This window comes from Podarcis filfolensis (genome assembly GCF_964270895.1).
Source record: "Podarcis filfolensis genome assembly, chromosome: 2".
NCBI classification, from domain to species: domain Eukaryota; kingdom Metazoa; phylum Chordata; class Lepidosauria; order Squamata; family Lacertidae; genus Podarcis; species Podarcis filfolensis.
In genome coordinates, this window is record NC_139605.1 from 104,528,487 (window position 1) to 104,547,943 (window position 19,457).

A 19,457-nucleotide genomic window follows, 5' to 3' on the forward strand; every position below is an offset into this window, starting at 1 on the left:
ATATCAGCCATTTTAGAATGACACCCCATAGCTGTCATTGACTGGACTTAACTGTCTAGGGATCTTTTACCTTACCTTTACCTTACTATATTCATCCCACCTTTTCTACAGAAGACCTAAAGGTGGCAAACATGGCTTCCCTATTCTTCCTCACCTAATTTCCTTTTTATCCTCCCGAAAAACAAAGGTTACACCCAGTGTGGTTTACCACAATGCTACTCAAAAGTGGTGGCCCACAGACCACACTGCCTGCCTGAATGTCATCAGCTTCTACTTGACAGTAACTCCACCACATCCCAGACCAGGTGGGACCCCTCAGGGACCAAATACGGTATTTGTCCCTGACAATGGGGGAGGGGAGTTGCCAGACTACCGCATCCAATAGCTTGAGAAGCCCTTCCTTAGCAGAAATTGGCCTGGTTTTGATACATCATTAATTCTTTTGCCTGGAGCGTGTATATGTCTAAGGTGGGGGACTGTGACAATGTTCCTTCTCCTCCCATAAGAGAAAAAGGTGCCACTTTTTGAATATTTCTCCATCTCAACAGCCTCCTACATGTTCCAATTAGTATTTAGAGTGCTGGAGACATTTAAATACTGCACGCTCAAAGGGAGAGAAAAAAAATAGGTGTCATGAATCAATTTTCATTTGACCCATTTTGATTTAGTCACCAATCTAGCAGCCGCATTCTGGATTAGTTAATAGTTTCCAAGGCACCCTCAAAGGTAGACCTACGTAGAACGCACTGCAGTAGTGCAAGTGGAAGATAACCAGAGCATGTACCATGACTAAAGGATTTCAGGCTCAAGAGATACAATCAGTCCTCATTTCACGCAGGTAAAAAGGGAAAATAAACAGAAGTTACTTCATTTCAAGAAACATATAAGGCACAAATTAATGCATAGAGAATTGTCCATATCAGGCTGCAGATCACAATACCTGTTCCAAATTCAAAAACTCGATATGCCTGGTTCCAAGTCAGAATCTCAATCTCTCTCTCTCTCTCTCTCACACACACACACACTACACACCCCTTACCTTAAAAGCAATAACACACCTCAGAAGATTTTATATTATTGAACTTTATGTACAAAATCCAATTTCAAATAAACATTTAATGTAAAAACAAAAAGGTCCATTAAACACTTCTTTTATATCTACTGTACCATTCAAATGTTCACCCAGTTTACATGATTTATTGAAAGTCTCATTAAGGGTACATATAGAAAATCCATCTTTATTATAAATAGAAACAAAGGGATTCTCAGCTTTTATTATAAATTGACATGACATACAAAGTTTATTGGACAGAAGTAATTTCATTACTATTTTGGGAGGGGTCACCAACTTTTTTGTGCAAACAATGCTAGCCTCCTTTTAAGCATTAAGAGCGCGGCTGCTTAAGAAGTGACATAAGCAATAGTTCTACAACTACGTCTCTCCTAAAATATATTTTTTTACATATGTGCACAGCTTTAGCAAATTAAAGCCCAAGAGAAATGCTTGACCGGCTATTCAAAGGTGTAATAAGAGTTTGCTACAACTCAAGAGCAGGAAATTCAAGAAGTCTAAAGAAAGCTGCAGTCTCCCTCTTTCCAATTGACACAAATCTGTGACCAAGAACTTAATACTGGATGACAAATCACATCCACACCATTAGTTAAATAGTCTCACAGTTAAACACATCTTTAGGGACCAAAGTCAGTATTTACAGTTTTATAAATTTCTGGAAAAAAAACCCATTACAAAGCTTACCCCCACCCCCACCCCAAACAAAAAACAAAAACCAACAGGGATCTGCCTTCTTGTGGTGGTGGAATGAAATAAAAAATTAGAAACACCTGTATTTACATAATCCTTTATAAATAAAGAATATGAAAAAATGAACTATTCAAGAATTTTTAAAAAATGAGGCGATGCCACTCAACTACAGTGCTTGCTGGAATAAACCCTTGAAGCTGATACTGTACCAGTAGTGAAGCTATTTTCCATTGGAAAAAAGAAAATCTGTAAACATGTGCATAAAATGTGTTAGCAGTGCAAGACTGCACAGGTTAGCATCTGTATTGAATGCAATACATCACAGAGTACTTGCATAAGAAGTGCAACACATTTTCTGGCCTAATTTTACAGTGCATTTCCCCTTCAAAACTAGCAACCAAAAATTCTCTTTAACGCCATGCTTCGATCTTACAGTCTGTATATAGGCAAAGTAGGTACATATCCAGGCACTGTCTACCATGGCCTCCAGGTGTTAACACTTGATCTCTTAGCCAAAAGGCCAAGAAGCGATCTCTAGGTGTTAAACAAAGCATTCTATTAAACAACTCTCAACAGTTATGCTTGATTAGGTTAAAGGTTTGGTCGAGTACACCTTGTTATCTACAGATTCATTCGGACTACTGACAGAATTAATATGGTACTTCCCCCTGTGTTTGTAATGAGAAAAGCAGAGGTGGTTGGTTTTTTTTTCCAAAAAAAGGTTTGAGACAAAGAAGTGCTATGTTACAGCTGAATGTTTAAAAAGTGTTTAGAAATTTGCAATCTGTAGTTTGACACCTATAAGATCAAGGTAAACTTTAAATGGTGTGTTATTTGCCACAAAAAAAGTCAACCTAAGGAATTTCTAAGTACAAAGCATAAACTGTCCAAATCTCTTTCCCTAATTTTCAACTCCGTGGTAGGAAAGACAGCCAGTACAGATGCAAAACAAAATTATCAAAAAAATCTTTATATAAAAACTGGTTTACATATACTCAAGTTATGTAAATTCAGTACAGTTCATAATTAAAATTCCCAAAAATTGTATTGCTCTTCATGCTCAAACTTTGAGTATTGTCATTACACCACTAGAACTGATATACATGTAGTACTTGCATAATCAACTCAAAAGGAACCATATTGTTGAAATCCTGTTTCCAGCAGTGTCTGTTAGGAGCCTGTGTGTCATATTAAATTCCTTATAAGAGTTCATGCATCTTAAAATGTCACTTCATTGTTTGTGCATTGAATGCCCCTTTGCTCTTCTTTTCAGATCTTCTGTTTTCTATTCTGTTTTGCCATACATGAGATAGCATCCATTTCTGAGGATTTTTCCCTAGTGTTAGTTTCACTGCAGCCATTGGTTATTCCAGTTTGTTCTTCAGAAATCTCCTCCGCTGTTGTGGTAGCAGTAGACTCTCCTTTTTCCAATTTCTGCTGCATTTCTCGAAGCTTAGTAACAGCTTTGTCTATGGACATTATGCTTATAAGGTTAAAGTCATGCATGCTGACCAGGTGAAGCATGAAGTTTCGACACAAGTTCTTCTTAATTATTTTGTGTCCATAATTTTCAACAAACAGCATACAGGCATGATTCATTTGATTGTCTGCAATAAACCTGTAACATAAAAAAATGACGCAAGGCATTATTACAGATTTGGGTGCCCAAAGATGCCTACAATATCAAAATCCTGCTCAGACATGCTGTCATGTAATACTTGCTTCTCCACAATTCCTACAAAGGGTTTTTTAAATGCTCAGTAGTTCACACAATAAAAAAAAACACATTTAAATAACAGATATGTGAAAGGCTTAAAAGCATTTCAGGGTTGTTGTTTTATTTTTAATTGTAACCTAATCACTTTTCATAAATTTATAAAATTGAGGTTCTAAGTACGCACCCATGCTTCATAACGTGTAGATTCCATAATTTCATCACTTCTTTTTCTCCTTCATTCACATCTGAAAACTCTTCAATTTGCTGCAGTGAGACAACCATTTAAAGGTCATTAGCATGCATCTATTTAAGTCAGGCATTGCTTGGCTTGTTTTCCCCATCATCTGCTTATTATTGTCATAATTGCTCTGCATAGTCAGTGCAATTCCACACAGCCAGAACTAAGCAGCAAGAGCTGGGAAAAGGCACACAGTTTTGCTACAAATGTCCCTGAAGTTACTTTTGGAAGAAAGTGAAGAGATAACAGTTAATATATTTTGGGAGGGGAAGGGGGAATACAGTGGTACCTTGGGTTACATACGCTTCAGGTTACAGACTCCGCTAACCCAGAAATAGTGCTTCAGGTTAATAACTTTGCTTCAGGATGAGAACAGAAATCGTGCTCCGTCAGCGCAGCAGCAGCGGGAGGCCCCATTAGCTAAAGTGGTGCTTCAGGTTAAGAACAGTTTCAGGTTAAGAACGGACCTCCAGAACGAATTAAGTACGTAACCCGAGGTACCACTGTATAGGGAACGTGCCTTGTGCTCGCATCTAAGTGTTTACACTAACAGAGAATATTTGGGGAGGGTTGCGCAATGGCAGAGAGAAATGAGAGGGGAAAGTCTATTAAATCCTTTTTTGTGGGTTTTTTTATTGGTGGCAGACAAAATACTAACTGAAAAAAGGAAGAAGACCAATAATCAAGTTGGCAAAGTTAACCTGCTGGATTAAAGAATAGAGAATAAAAAAGAAGTCTATAAAATGAATGATTTTGAAACTTCAAAAATATATATATGTAAAAGTAATCTAATTTTAAGTGGAAATTTGATCAAATTAATGGAGTTCTAAGCAGGTGTTTATAGATATGGAATACATATAGATTTAAAATAACTGTTGTATTTAAATTATCAATGTATAGGTTTAAATATTAAGTTGTTATCTGAAGAAATGTATTTTCAGATTTTGTGATTATTATGAGCATTTTGTTTCTAAAGCTGAAATTATAGCAGTAATAATAAAAAGAACATGAGCCTAAAATGGGTTATGACAAATGAGGATTGCCATGCCTAACTTTAGTTTCCTAAACAGTCCGCAGTGTTTTGTATTAGGATTCTTTGTGTGGCATCCAACAATGTCAGTCTGCCAAAGGAATGGACAAAGCAGGTGGAATTCCTTTTCCTCCTACCGCACTCCCAAATAACCCTGCTCTGGAGAGTTGGGGGTCACACCAGTACAGATTTGGGGAGGGGTGTGTGGGAGTTGCAAGGGCGAGGAGAGGAAATCAAAGCCTGCTCATGTGACGTTAGAGGTCACTCTTAAATCTTTCTTGCCAAACTAGTCCTAGGCCATTACTGAATAGTCTAGTATTGTCCAAGTCGTAATATTCTGTTACGATAGCTTCTAGCAGACATTCATTATCCGGCAATTCCAAAATGTTTTTAGCACAAAAATGTGTGTGCGTGTAATCGTAACTGCCTCTGACAGGCACAACTTTCTATTTAGCAGGAAGAAATCCCAATGAAAACCCTCATTGTTATATATTTTACATGGCTTTTAATTTGTATTCATGTTAAATTTTTACAAATGGATGATTTATGATGGCCAATACTTGTAATGCCTGATAAAGGTTTGACAAAGTACACAAGCTAGTCACAACCATCAATTTGGTCCCGTTTTATCACCAAGCTCGTCTCTTGCCCACATCCAATATTTCACCACCCCATAAAAACTGATTGTGTTAATAGATGTCTTCCTCAACCTCGGCCCTCCAGATGTTTTTTGGCCTACAACTCCCATGATCCCTAGCTAGCAGGACCAGTGGTCAGGGATGCTGGGAATTGTAGTATCAAATCATCTGGAGGGCCGAGGTTGAGGAAGCCTGGATTAAGACATAGTATCGCAATGTGCCTTTTCCAAGAATGCAAAGTGGGAAACACAGTATGTAGGTTTGTCCCATGGAAAGCAGGAATATCGCTCAGCAAAACAATAACTATCTGCTGTCGGACAAAGTTACCGTGATAGTTTTCTCCCTTAGCCACTCAGGATCCTTTTCATCTTCACTGTCAACTTCCATTTCTTGTGGACGGAGAGGTAAGCATGTATCACTGTGGAAGTATAACCGATTGTGTCCACTGCTGTATGTTCTTTGCTGTTCCACTTCTCCATCTTCAGATTCAAGGAATTCAGACATGCTGGCTTTTGTACGCTTTGGTCTGGGGGAAAAAGATGCACGTAGAAGAGGAAAAAAACAGTATGTATGGTTTGTAAAAAGGTACCCCCTGCCCGTACGGGCCAGTCGTGTCCGACTCTAGGGTTGTGCACCCATCTCACTTAAGAGGCCGGGGGCCAGCACTGTCCGGAGACACTTCCGGGTCACGTGGCCAGCGTGACGAAGCTGCTCTGGCGAGCCAGCACCAGCGCAGCACACGGAAACGCCGTTTACCTTCCCGCTATAAAGCGGTACCTATTTATCTACTTGCACTTTATGGGTGCTTTCGAACTGCTAGGTGGGCAGGAGCTGGGACCGAACGAGGGGAGCTCACCCCGTTGCGGGGATTCGAACCGCCGACCATGCGATCGGCAAGCCCTAGGCACTGAGGTTTTACCCACAGCGCCACCCGCGTCCCTATATGTATGGTTTGTAGCAGGTACCTAAAAGCCTGGCAGCCATGTATCTGCAATGCATAGAACAGATGATACCCACAAAGCTCACTTTTCAGTCGGATCAGGGCTAATAATAATAATAATAATAATAATAATAATATCTTTATTGTCATTGCCCCCTCTCAGGCTATTCTATGATCCTAGAGTTGATGCCCATCTACAATTTACCAAGACCTTAACCACATCCACGAAAAGAAGGCCAGAGGGGTAGCCATGTTAGTTTCTTGCAGAAAAAACAACCAAAAGTTTTATATGGGTAACCTTTAAGGTGCCACAAGACACTTTGCTGCATTTGTGGGGGGGGGGGGGGAATGGAAACATATACAATGGCTAGCAATATGGAGTGTCATTGCTGCACATTTCCAACTATTTCAAGAACCCAAAATAGTCTGTTTTGACAGGTTTCTGCCTCTGCATAGCATGTCACTAACGAATTATCTGAGCCTGACTAAAAATCAAGCTCTGATAAGTGGTGAGTATCACAGACAATGTCCTAGCGACCAAACTAGCTGGATACCGCAGAGTAAGAGCTTTGTTTAATTTTCTGACTTCTATAGCTATGGGAGTAACATTCTGATCACTACAGCAACATTAGTAACAGCACAATCCTAACCTTGTCTATGCTACTGAATGCATTGGGGCTTACACACAAGTGGGGTTAGGACTGCGGCCAAAGTTACTAGAAAATAGGAAGATTTAGATCGGATGCTATAAATTAAGCCAATTTTTGTTAGGCCTGCAAGCTTTAATAGGTTTTGCTTGGTAGAAGAACCAAGTGATCAGGGGAGACCAATTGGAATCAGCAGAGCTGTGAAAGAAGAGCAGACTATTTCATTTTTTGAGGCTGTGGCATTGCAGGAATAGCAAAGTATTAAGGATGGCCTTTACTTTCAGTGGGGGGTAATGCTTATTAATGGAATTTCTTCAGTGTGTCAAAGCAGGCTTCCACATTTTCATTTGTCACAGTGGCTATGGACACATGTAACACTGAACCAAACTATGGCTTAGTATGAAGCAGCAGGAATGATAATGCGGTGAGAAAACAGCAGTCATTGTGCTCTTACGCTGCTCCTGCTACACTCCTGTGAGCTAAGCCATGGTTTGGGCTTAGTGTTACATTTGTTTGGGGAGCCAAACAATGAGATGTAATGCTAAACCAAACCATGGCTTAGCATGGCGGCAGCAGGACTGGAGAGAAGCACAGCGGCCATGGTTAAAGTCCAAATGTTTCAAAAGGCAGGCATAATAAAAGTTCCTCAGTTGACGGTCCTAAATTAAAGTTATGTTTAGGTTTGTTGCTGAATTTAATTTATGTACTCTACTTTGATTAATCCCCACCACTGGCTTTATTTAACAAGCAGCACATATACCAATGAAGTTAAATGGATGTACTATTGTGCACCACTATAATATGCATGTCCTACAAAGAGGAGGGCAATTTTTAATATCCACTGAGGAAGTGGGAAGAAAACATGGAGATCGAGAACTTACAGTAATAAAACTGCTGTAAGTCGCTTTAAGATTTTCAGCAGCAGGCGGTACAGAAACATTTTAATAGAGAGATAGCTATATAAACAGATAAATAAGATCTTACAGACAGGGAATGCAAACAGTTGCAAATATCTGCAGAACACAGTTTCCTACCAACCTGCATACAAGAATGTGCGTAATTGGTGTTCGCTTGACTGGCCCATTACGACTGAATGCAAACCCAGGCTGGCGATGAATATCCTGAGGATTTCCTGCATATGAGCCATCATAACACTCATTGATGGAAACATCTATCCTAGCACCTTTGGGATGATACTGTAATAAATAAATATTTAGCATCGTAAGTGTTAATTGCAACCACACATTCCTTCCGTGACGTGAAAACTCTGCTTTCCTTGACACATCTCTTACTCTGGCTAAAGCCCCTGAACACCAAAACAGCAGCGTTAACCAAATTTAAAATAACGTTTTCCAGTCCTATCACACAATGATTAGAAACCAAGTCTCAACCACTGTTAGTCTGCTTTCGGGCAGGTTATTTATGAAAGTTATTGTAGCTGCACTTTTGTCACTCTGCCTTGAAAGTATCAAATTTGTTTCACTTGACCTTCTGACTGTATTATACCAAGAGCAGTCCTCCGCCAAGGTAATAATATCAACAGCTGCCCTTGTGCTCACAGAAGGGCTTTTGACCCAGTGAAAACATCGGCCAATGGAACTAGTGGGGAGGCTATTTTCCCAAATTCCATTTCCCGTGCATCCCCCAAATGCCTCATTCTACCCTACAATGGCACCTCCGGTTGCGAATGGAATCCGTTCTGGAGGTCCGGCCGCATCCCGAGGAATTCGCAACCAGAGGACAGCTTCTTCGCATGCACACGGTTTAGCACTTCTGCACTTCGCATGTTAGGTTTAGCACTTCTGCGCATGCGGCGAAACCCAGAAAAATACTTCCGGGTTTGCGGCGTTCGCATCCCGAAGTTTACGTATCCAGAGGCATACGTAAGCGGAGGTACAACTGTATTATGGAGGATCTGCCAACCCTCTAGAGCTGATCTTCCAGGGAGCCGGGGGGGGGGGGGGGTAATCAGCGGATCATCTCCCTTCATCTTGTTAGTGGATCAAGAGTCCTTACGTATGCTGCATAGGAGCAGCAACTGGATTCCCTCTGCACCAGAGATGCTACAGAGATACAAGGAAAAATGCTTACCACATAATTGAAAATAAAACGGCTGTGACAAAGCTTGAGATGTTTGAGTAAGCTGTAAAGTTTACGGCAGTTCAGTGTGCACCAGGGGCAATGCAAGTCATCTCTAGCTTCAGTCTGCTGCCTTGTATTGTTGTTATACAGGAACTGGCAAAAACAAGAGCTTGTTATTAGTATAAAGTTGTCTCCTCTTTTTCTGCTATTCAGATGGGAAGCAGTGCTTGCTAATGGTCAGGTCTAATCACGCACCGTCTCAAATATTAGATTTTTCAATACCTGATAAAATATTCTCAGTTTCTGTCGAGGCTCATTTGAAACATCCCTTTCTTTTCTTGCTTGCAGGTCTGGCGGCAAAGATTCTTTTACAGCTGGAAAAGAACATGGATGTCACTAACTGTACTACTGTTCAAAACAAACCTGTACAGGGCTCAATGTTTTGTAAGGAAATGCGCCCATTTTGTTATAAGTAGGTGCTTAGCAAAAGGGAATTGAGTGGTCTCATTGAATAGTTACACACATTTCAGAACACAAGACAGGGCTCCTAATTAAGACAACAGATAGGAGAGCATAGCATGCTTTTAGCACTAGCTTCAACCTCTCTTCCTTTTTTAAAAAAAACAAACAACTTCCACTTTTCAGTGCATAAAAAGTACAAAAGAAGAAGAAAACAAAAAGAACCTCTTGTAACATATGAATGGATTGCTGATAGACTGTGTATGGACAAATATACTGACATTTCGAATGCATTTATAAAAAATATAGCAGGAAATGAATGAATGAATGAATGTATTAAAATAATCATTCCACTTATATACCTTTGTATTACACAAGCGTGTACGCAATCACCCCTACTTGACATACTACCTAGATTTGTTCTTGGAAAATAATTATGTTAATCTTGCAAACAAACGCAGACTCCAAGCCTATACTACATTTGTATCAGCCCTTCCTTCCATGAAGCTTATTATCCCATTCTATGATTTTAAACGCTTGCCTAAAGCTATCCACAACCTTCATGGCTGAGCAGCTATGTCTAACACACCATCTACTAAATCACACAAGAACCTAGTCAGTGTATGAACTTTTTAACAATTGGCTGAACAAAAAAACACCTTTATTATAATTCCTTACGGTAGACCACTCCTTTTCACCCACCAGCATGGCAGCATACCATGATTTTCAAGAACCTTTTGATAAGAAGAAAAAAGTATTTTCACCCTCAGAAATACAAGGCAAACGATGCTTCATACATTATAATACTGCCACCACTAAAATTCTCACATCAATTTCACTTTTCCCACCAATCTTTTTTGGAGTGAAAACTGCTCTGCATCTAAATCTTCCCCGTACCTGTGCCACTGCTACATGCTGATGAAAGGAACTGGAAGCAGTACAGTTGCTTTTTAATGGATATTCTCAATATTATTAATTTGAACCCCCTTGCTTTGGCTCCTTGTGTGAGGGAACTGCTTGCACTGCCCTAAATTCTGCGCTGGCTTAAGAGTCATACAGCTAAAGACAGCACTAAAGGTCTTCAAGATCCACACATTGATTCTCTGCAGATATAAGAACCAATATATCCAATTCATTCTGGCCAGTGACCGAAATAAATCAATTCACTCATTCATTCAATATATCCAATACCATGACACTAAGAATGGTTCTCACCTAAAAGGTGACATGGGTGGTTATACTGTCCTCTTGTGAGACGAGAGAAAACAGAGCTCTTTGCCCATTACTTACACACACACACACACCTGCTCTGGGTCAAGACTAAGGTTACCAGGTTTTTTTCCAATGAATCAAGGCACACTTTTCAACTTCAGTAGGAATGATAGGATTGTGTATAGGGACTGATTTGTAAAACTGGGAGCTGTCCCCAGGAAATGGGGACGTCTGGTAACTTTAGTCAATACAGGGAAAGGACTGGTCAAGAGGAGAAGGAAAGCATGTGATTCCAGTCTTATGGCACTAGAGGGCAGCATTACCCACCATGTGATGTGCTTACCACCTTTGGAGAGCTCAAAAATACGATGTTTCACCTTCTGTACCTTGGTGAAAGGTGAACTACGCAAAATTTCATCTGGCAGAATGAGAAAACCTCAGCAACCACATTTTGTTGTTATTTTGACATACACTTCTAATACAGGTCATGATCTTTTAACCATTACTGAGATGCTTGCTTGCCTTCTGTTAGCCTGATTCTGCTTAATATTAGCTAGGGTTTCTCTTCACTGGAATTTGCTAACAGATAGCACTGTTAAAATCTGTAAGAACAATGTGCTTGTTTGCGTGAGGTGGGAGTACTCAATGGTTAGGAGAGGTTGCCTGCACTGATGTTTAGTGTCATTTCTAATTGTTATAATTGTCAGAGTGTATGTCCCCCGCCCCAGTTATTTTAACAACTGGCAGCACCCATTCTATGGAACAGCATTTCTGTTGAGATACGACAAGCATAATAATAATAGTAATAATTTATTATTTATACCCCACACATCTGGCTGGGTTTCCCCAGCCACTCTGGGCGGCTTCCAACAAAATATTAAAATACAATGGTCTGTTAAACATTAAAAGCTTCCCTAAACAGGGCTGCCTTCAGATGTCTAAACGTCTGGTAGTTGTTTTTCTCTTTGACATCTGGTGGGAGGGCATTCCACAGGGCAGGCGCCACTACCAAGAAGGCCTCTGCCTGGTTCCCTGTAACCTCACTTCTCGCAGTGAGGAAACCGCCAGAAGGCCCTCGGCGCTGGACCTCAGTGTCTGGGCAGAACGATGGGGTGGAGACGCTCCTTCAGGTATACAGGACCGAGGCCGTTTAGGGCTTTAAAGGTCAGCACCAACACTTTGAATTGTGCTTGGAAATGTAAAGCATCCATTATTTGTACTTTCTGGAAATAATTGACGACATTTTTGTTTTGACAAGCTTAGATGTTCATATTGCATCATTTTCAAAACCACTTTCAGTTGGTTTTTGTACAGTTACAGGTTACAGACACTTCAGGTTACAGATGCTGCTAACCCAAAAATAGTATCTCAGGTTAAGAACTTTGCTTCAGGATGAGAACAGAAATTGCGCTGTGGCGGCGCAGCGGCAGCGGGAGGCCCCATTAGCTAAAGTGGTGCTTCAGGTTAAGAACAGTTTCAGGTTAAGAACGGACCTCCGAACCGAATTAGGTTCTTAACCAGAGGTAACACTGTACTTAAAATCCATGGCAACATTAATGCTCTACATTTGTATTAGCTCCTGGGAAAAAACCCTGAAAATAAATTCGATTTCAGCCTTCCCTAAGATTCAAAAGAATCTGAATCAAACCAGTTCTAAGAATACTTTCCCAGCGTTCCTTAAAACTACTGAAACAATTAAAATAGTAAGATTTTTACAGTTTGAATCTCGACTCCTGATTCATTACAAGAAGTCTTTACAGCAGGTTTTAACAGGCTGCAAAGAGGGAAAAAGAGTGTCAAGAGAATGTTTGAAACCAAAGGGAACAAAGCTTCAATGTTTTAAAAAGCTGTACCTATCAAGAGTATTCTCCTGCTAAAAATAGGCTTGTGTTCATCAAGATATATCTGACCAATTTAAGAAAATAAACACTTTGTGAATAACTGTTTTCCACACAATACAAACACCTGCATTCCAAAACACGTTAGCATCCAGAATATCCCAGTTTTATCACCAAGAGCAGAGGGTGAGCATTGAGGGGAAATTCACAAAACCATATTCCACAAACCAAAATAAGCCCAATTCACCCTAAACATCTTTTGTATTTATCAGAAATCTTCGCTTCTTCTATCACATATGAACTGCTACAGATGAAAATGGAAACTCTTACAAAATTAATCAACCTAGATAGAAATAAAAGCAACCACAAACAAGCTGCAGATTTAAGTGAAGGGCTCATTAGGGAGTGGAGCTCCGCTTATGGAGGGACGGGGTTGCTTTCGTCTGACTTTTGGCAATTCCCCTCTTCCTTCTCAGGTTCTCCTCCACAACCCCACCCAAGATATACTGTGTGTTTATAAGCTTCATAAAAACAGGTAACAAGAGCACTCGCCAACAACTTTTTATCTATTCCATACTGAACATATCCAACTCATGTAAACATTAAAAAACAGCATAGAAATATAAATGTAAGTAGGAAAAAAGCTATTAACACAATAGACTTAAAACAACATAAATTGAAGTCACAGTCGGCAGCAGAAAACAGACTAGAAAATAAGGAAACTGCAATAATGGGCAACGACGTTATATAAAGAAGGGACCGACTGGAGTTCCCTAGGCATAGAAATTCCTAAGAGGGTACTATGATGGGGAAAAGTAAACTCTTACAGATCACACCAACAAAAGGGATGGGGTACATGCAGAATTTCAGTTGCTGATCTCACAGTGTGATGAGGCAAGTATAGAAGCAGGTGTTCCCAAAGGTATGCAGGATGCAAACGTTAAGGGCTTTAAAGGTCAACATGGTCATACTGAATTGGGTTCAGGAACAAATCCAAAACAGTGCAGTTGGACCAGCACCCGACTGGCAGACTCTCTCTTGGGCAGCCAGCTAGGAAGCAAACAAGCACATCCTGAGCTCTGACACAACAGGATCAAATTCCCACAGATTTCCAAACAGAGTCCACCAGATAAAGACATTTAAGCATTGTACACATTAATCCTACCCAACTTTAGACAAATCCCCATAAACATATATATTTCTCTTGATTCTAGACTAGTAATAAAGGTAAAGGGACCCCTGACCATTAGGTCCAGTCGTGGCCAACTCTGGGGTTGCAGTGTTCATCTCGCTTTATTGGCTGAGGGAGCCGGCGTACAGCTTCCGGGTCATGGGGCCAGCATGTCTAAGCCACTTCTGGCAAACCAGAGCAGCGCATGAAAACGCCGTTTACCTTCCCGCCGGAGCGGTACCTATTTATCTACTTGCACTGGTGTGCTTTCGAACTGCTAGGTTGGCAGGAGCAGGGACCAAGCAATGGGAGCTCACCCCGTCGCGGGGATTTGAACCGCTGACCTTCTGATCGGCAAGTCCTAGGCTCTGTGGTTTAACACACAGCGCCACCCGCGTCCCTAGACTAGTAATAGAATCACAAAATTGTAGAGCTGGAATCGACTCCCAAGGATCATCTGGTCGAACCCCCTGGAATGCAGGAATCTCAATTGAAGCGTATGCATGAAACGCATTAGAAGAGTGCTCAGAACTAGGCAACGAAAGAAAACAAAATCCAATGTATGCAAGCAGCACTATCTCTATGTCAACACTTCCTTACCTATAGTCTGTGTAGGTTTCACAGAGCTGGGCTTGTTTTCTTGAGGGAAGCTCTCCGAATTCCGGGTTGAAAGGGGCTTCGCAGTAGGAGTTGTCGGTTTGTCGTTTGCCTCTCCTGACCATCGTAGGGTAAACTGAAGTGTGGGTCCCTGAGAAAATGTTTCAAATGGAGGTAACCTCTGAAACAAAAATATATTGCTTTGAGAGATTTTCAAAGGAGCTTCAAATTGGGACCGTTACAGATGCCACCGCCAGCTACTGACATCAGGCACCTTTCCAGCGCTTGCAAAAAACAGCAAGTGTATCCAGACGTACAGATGTTTTATGCATTTAATCTGTTTTTAGCTTACTGTTGATTTCATGTTGATTTTTAAAGTACCAGTTTTTAACTGTTTTTACTGATAAATTTAATGACTTGTGGGGTGTTTGTTTTTTGTTTGTTTTTAGTAAACAGCTTTGAGGTTTTATTACAATTATGCAGTACAGTGGTACCTTGGTTTGCATACGTCTTGGTTTGCATACGTTTTGGATTACTAACACATCAAAACCGGAAGTGCATGTTTGCAACGTTTTTTTGGATTACAACCCATTTTCTTACAAACAAATTTTTTTGGGGAGGCCTCATTGGCGAAAGCGCGCCTTGGGTTAAACCCTGTTATGGTTTACAAACGGACCTCCGCCACGGATTATGGTTGTAAACCAAGGTACCACTGTAAATAAATTTTGTTAATTAAATAGTCTATTTCGCTTCAAGGCTTCGGTCCTACACCTTTCAAGAAGCATCACTATTTTCAAGGTCCTTAAGTGTTTTGAAGCTCCTCACTTTATATACACTTTTCAAGAAGACTTTTTGGCAAATGCCAATGGCACAAACCTTCCCATCCAGTATTGTCTCCCATGTTGCTCTTTTCTTGCTGACTGGGCACTCTTCCATTTCTTGCATGGCTACTTCGTATTCCCCATCAAGAAGCTGCAGTCGTCTGTTGCGCAAAATATATGTAAAGAGAAATTAATTTCATTAGCTGGTATTCAATAACAAGTCATGTTAATTTGCATGAATCCATCATCCACATGGGAGTGCCTGATCACCTCATCTGTCTCCTGAGAAATCTCTATGTGGGACAAGAAGCTACAGTTAGAACTGGATATGGAACAACTGATTGGTTCAAAATTGGGAAAGGAGTACGGCATGGCTGTATATTGTCTCCCTGCTTATTTAACTTATATGCAGTTATCATGCGAAAGGCTGGGCTGGATGAATCCCTAGCCGGAATTAAGATTGCCGGAAGAAATATCAACAACCTCAGATATGCAGATGACACAACCTTGATGGCAGAAAGTGAGGAGGAATTAAAGAACCTTTTATTTTTTATTTTTAAAGTAAAGAACCTTTTATTGAGGGTGAAAGAGGAAAGCGCAAAATATGGTCTGAAGCTCAACATCAAAAAACGAAGATCATGGTCACTGGTCCCATCACCTCCTGGCAAATAGAAGGGGAAGAAATGGAGGCAGTGAGAGATTTTACTTTCTTGGGCTCCATGATCACTGCAGATGGTGACAGCAGCCACGAAATTAAAAGACGCCTGCTTCTTGGGAGAAAAGCAATGACAAACCTAGAGAGCATCTTAAAAAGTAGAGACATCACCTTGCCAACAAAGGTCCGTATAGTAAAAGCTATGGTTTTCCCAGTAGTGATGTATGGAAGTAAAAGCTGGACCATAAAGAAGGCTGATCGCCGAAGAATGGATGCTTTTGAATTATGGTGCTGGAGGAGACTCTTGAGAGTCCCATGGACTGCAAGAAGATCAAACCTATCCTTTCTTAAGGAAATCAGCCCTGAGTGCTCACTGGAAGGACAGATCGTGAAGCTGAGGCTCCAATACTTTGGCCACCTCATGAGAAGAGAAGACTCCCTGGAAAAGACCCTGATGTTGGGAAAGATGGAGGGCACAAGGAGAAGGGGACGACAGAGGACGAGATGGTTGGATAGTGTATTCTAAGCTACAAACATGAGTCTGATCAAACTGCGGGAGGCAGTGGAAGACAGGAGTGCCTGGCGTGCTCTGGTCCATGGAGTCACGAAGAGTCGGACACGACTAAACAACAACAACATCATCATCCACATCGTGGCTGGGCTGCACGCACACTAGGGCTTTTAAAAGTTCCCCATCCTATTGCAGTTCCATGTCACATACCTACCCCAAAGCATACCTGGGCAAGGGCTTCTGTGAATCCCAGCCAGTTCTCTAAATAGTCCAACGTACATGACAACCGAACACAAATATTCCTAATCTATTTATTCCACACACACCCCTCCCGGAAAATTAGCAGCATGACAATAAGGTGTATAGTTTCATTAGAACAGCAGCTGCACTTGTTCATCCAATGGAATTTATTACTTAAGTAGCAAATACCTAGTTAAACCCACCACAGGAAGCCCTTAAAAACTATGATGATGGCACATGAATTCTAGACATCAAGTTCCAATATAATCAATGAAAGGAGAGTACAAAGACAGTGAAAGGCAGCTACTTATAGTTTAGCCAGGAACTTAAAGCTGCAAGTTTGTAACTTTTGTTTGCATGTGAAAAATGTATAAATTCAGTATCCTAGAGTTTAATCACAATAGCATAGCCCACTTGAAGGATGAAAGCTCTACCCTTTTCCATAATATTTTAAGCATTCCACCAGATCAGAACCCCAGCAGTCACATGTTTTAAAACAAACACAGACGTCAGAAATGTGTGGGGTTTATTTATTGACACTATTTTGATACTATTATGTACACATGAGCAGCCTGCATTTTAAATAGAGATGGGGCAGTAGGCATGTTTCAGGCAATTCTTTTTACTATGCCACTACTAAAAATGTGAAGGCTGGGGGTGTGGAGAGAGAGAAAAACTGGGGAGAGGAATAAAATGTTCAGAACAATATATTTATTCCCCCTAAATGATTTCTAAAAACTATGCGAGAGGAAGACTTTTATGTAAGGTTATGTACTGGAGGAAACAGTTTCTGGAATACTTAACATTCTTCTTTGTTTTACTATAATGCCAGTGGTTTCTTTTATTTATTTTTTGCTTGTTCCTCATAAACTGGTGCAAATAAAAAATGTGGTGGCTTCTTATAGTAGCTCATTTGTAGCAAAAAATTAAAAAAGGAAATTTGCTCATTTGTTTGAATGAATTGTGTTTTTAATATACCAAACATGATAATTTTATGGCTAACCAATTCATACACAATACATTTTATGCTTCTAAATTGATGGTTGACTTGTAAAGGCGGTTTAAAAGTAAATCTTGCTTTTTTTTCATTTCGCCCAAAATTTCTGATTTCCTCCTGTTGCTTCAAAATTTCACATCTCTAGCCATGACAAAGAATTTGTCAATGCTGTTTTGGGAAACATGAATCTCTAAAACTAGGATTTATTTTACAGAAGACATTTAAAAGATTAAAATGAAATTCACACAGAAAAAGGCAAATCCAATACATGCCCTAGGAGAAGTCTCTTTTTAAAAAGTATTACCTGTTTTTATCAAATACAGTCATTTGTGCTACAAAAGTCTTCTCCCCATCTTCACGGTTGGAAGAATTGCGTTTTCTTCTAGCTGGAAGCTCCTCATTAACATCTGCATTTAAGCACACTAAATATTATACTTGTAAGGAATAAATATACACAAATTTTCTGGCATAGCTGTTCAGTAAGAGTCACTGAATTAGATTCAATGAGGGTTTATTTTAATGATTGTTTCAAACTTTAGACAAAGTTCTTTGTTCAACCCCTGGTGAATATTACATTATGAGAATAAGGCTCAGTTAAGAATCTTCCAGGGACATCAAAAAATGGAAGTTCTATTCTAGAATGAAAAAATGAACAGAGAACCCTCCAAGTTAGTATTCTTGCAAGGAGTGCAGGCTTCTTGAAATCTTACACACACATTTCAGTTGTAGTGGTGGTTGTGCAATTGTGTATGCCAGTGTAAAATCCAAACAGTTCCCATGTTGATCCTCAACTTTTTAATGGGAGGGAAATTATTTACACCAGTTCCTGACGGGTTTTTAACCATGGAATGAATAGGCATAGATGTGCTCTTCCTCTATGCCACCCACTTCACCAGCAGAGCTTGTCTGCAGTACGTGGGGGAATTTCCATGGACACATCTACAGTCAAGGCAGTGGATCTGAAACCTCCAGGGTTGTCAGGAACACTTTGTCTCATCCTAAAACCACTCACCCAGAAAAACTGTTGAGTATAGGATTGGAAGTATAAAGCAATTAACGCCCACACATTCAAAAGCCTGCTTAATATTTTTCTTTTAAGCAGCTAGCTGATTTCCCCCGATTAAATGAGTAAGTTCTGGATATACTTCATGCTTACCAATGTTTTCATTAGTTTCACCATTTATCATCCCATTAAATTCTCTTCTTCCTGGACGCGTTACTCTGAATAATAATGAGTAAGACTTCACCATATGGCTGTTACTGGGTTCAAATTCGTTGCTGGAAACTGCTAGTGATGGAAAGCTGCCTGGTTTCATTTGGTTGAGGTCTGGATTCAAGGGCACCTGCTTTTTACCAGTAGGTACTTGCCTTACTGGACAACTAACATCCTGTAGACATAGAACATATTTAATACTTTTCAGTATCTGGATAAAGTGAAAATGAAATGCCTGTGAGGTTTAACGAAGACCCATTGGGGGGATGGGAAACAGTTTATAAATGATGAACATGTATTGTCAAACTCCCTCTTCTATAGATTATTGTGTAGTCTAAATCTAGGATATGACACATGATGAAGTTAACAAATCTGCTTAAAGTGAGAGAGAAGACAGCAAGTAATCTCTTTCAACATTTATTGAATTCATTATTTTATTAGAGCAACAAAGCACAAGATTCTGTGAACCCATATTCTTTAGGGGAATTTTAAAAGCAGAGAATACAGACAGAATATTAAAATAAACTGGAAAATGATTATTACTTTTTTCTTTATGACTTGTAGAAATACTTAAATGATATATTTTCCACCAGGGAAAATGTGGGCTATAAATAATAATAATAATAATAATAATAATAATAATAATAATAATAATAGCAGCAGCAGCAGCATTTTGGAGATCTTACAGT

The 19,457-nt window shown here is 40.0% G+C and overlaps 1 protein-coding gene and 1 long non-coding RNA gene across 5 annotated transcripts in view; one reads left to right on the forward strand and one right to left on the reverse strand.

The window, feature by feature from the left end:
- Window positions 1–19,457, forward strand: part of LOC310755762 — a 1,619,227-nt gene that overhangs the window by 821,341 nt on the left and 778,429 nt on the right. The gene's annotated exons all lie outside the window — the stretch shown is intronic.
- SUZ12 (SUZ12 polycomb repressive complex 2 subunit) overlaps window positions 1,068–19,457 on the reverse strand; it is a 31,857-nt gene continuing 13,467 nt past the window's right edge. For 2 of the 4 annotated variants that reach the window (XM_083598653.1, XM_083598651.1), the window contains 10 exons: window positions 18,712–18,943; window positions 17,860–17,962; window positions 15,208–15,313; window positions 14,335–14,482; window positions 9,337–9,428; window positions 9,064–9,207; window positions 8,011–8,168; window positions 5,713–5,911; window positions 3,664–3,743; window positions 1,068–3,380 (listed from right to left, as the gene is read on the reverse strand). In XM_083598653.1, the coding sequence (XP_083454779.1) occupies window positions 3,032–3,380; window positions 3,664–3,743; window positions 5,713–5,911; window positions 8,011–8,168; window positions 9,064–9,207; window positions 9,337–9,428; window positions 14,335–14,482; window positions 15,208–15,313; window positions 17,860–17,962; window positions 18,712–18,943 (1,611 nt within the window). In that variant the 3' untranslated portion in view covers window positions 1,068–3,031. Of the gene's footprint in view, window positions 3,381–3,663; window positions 3,744–5,712; window positions 5,912–8,010; window positions 8,169–9,063; window positions 9,208–9,336; window positions 9,429–14,334; window positions 14,513–15,207; window positions 15,314–17,859; window positions 17,963–18,711; window positions 18,944–19,457 lie in introns of all 4 variants that reach the window. The other 2 variants (XM_083598652.1, XM_083598650.1) reach the window with 1 other exon arrangement.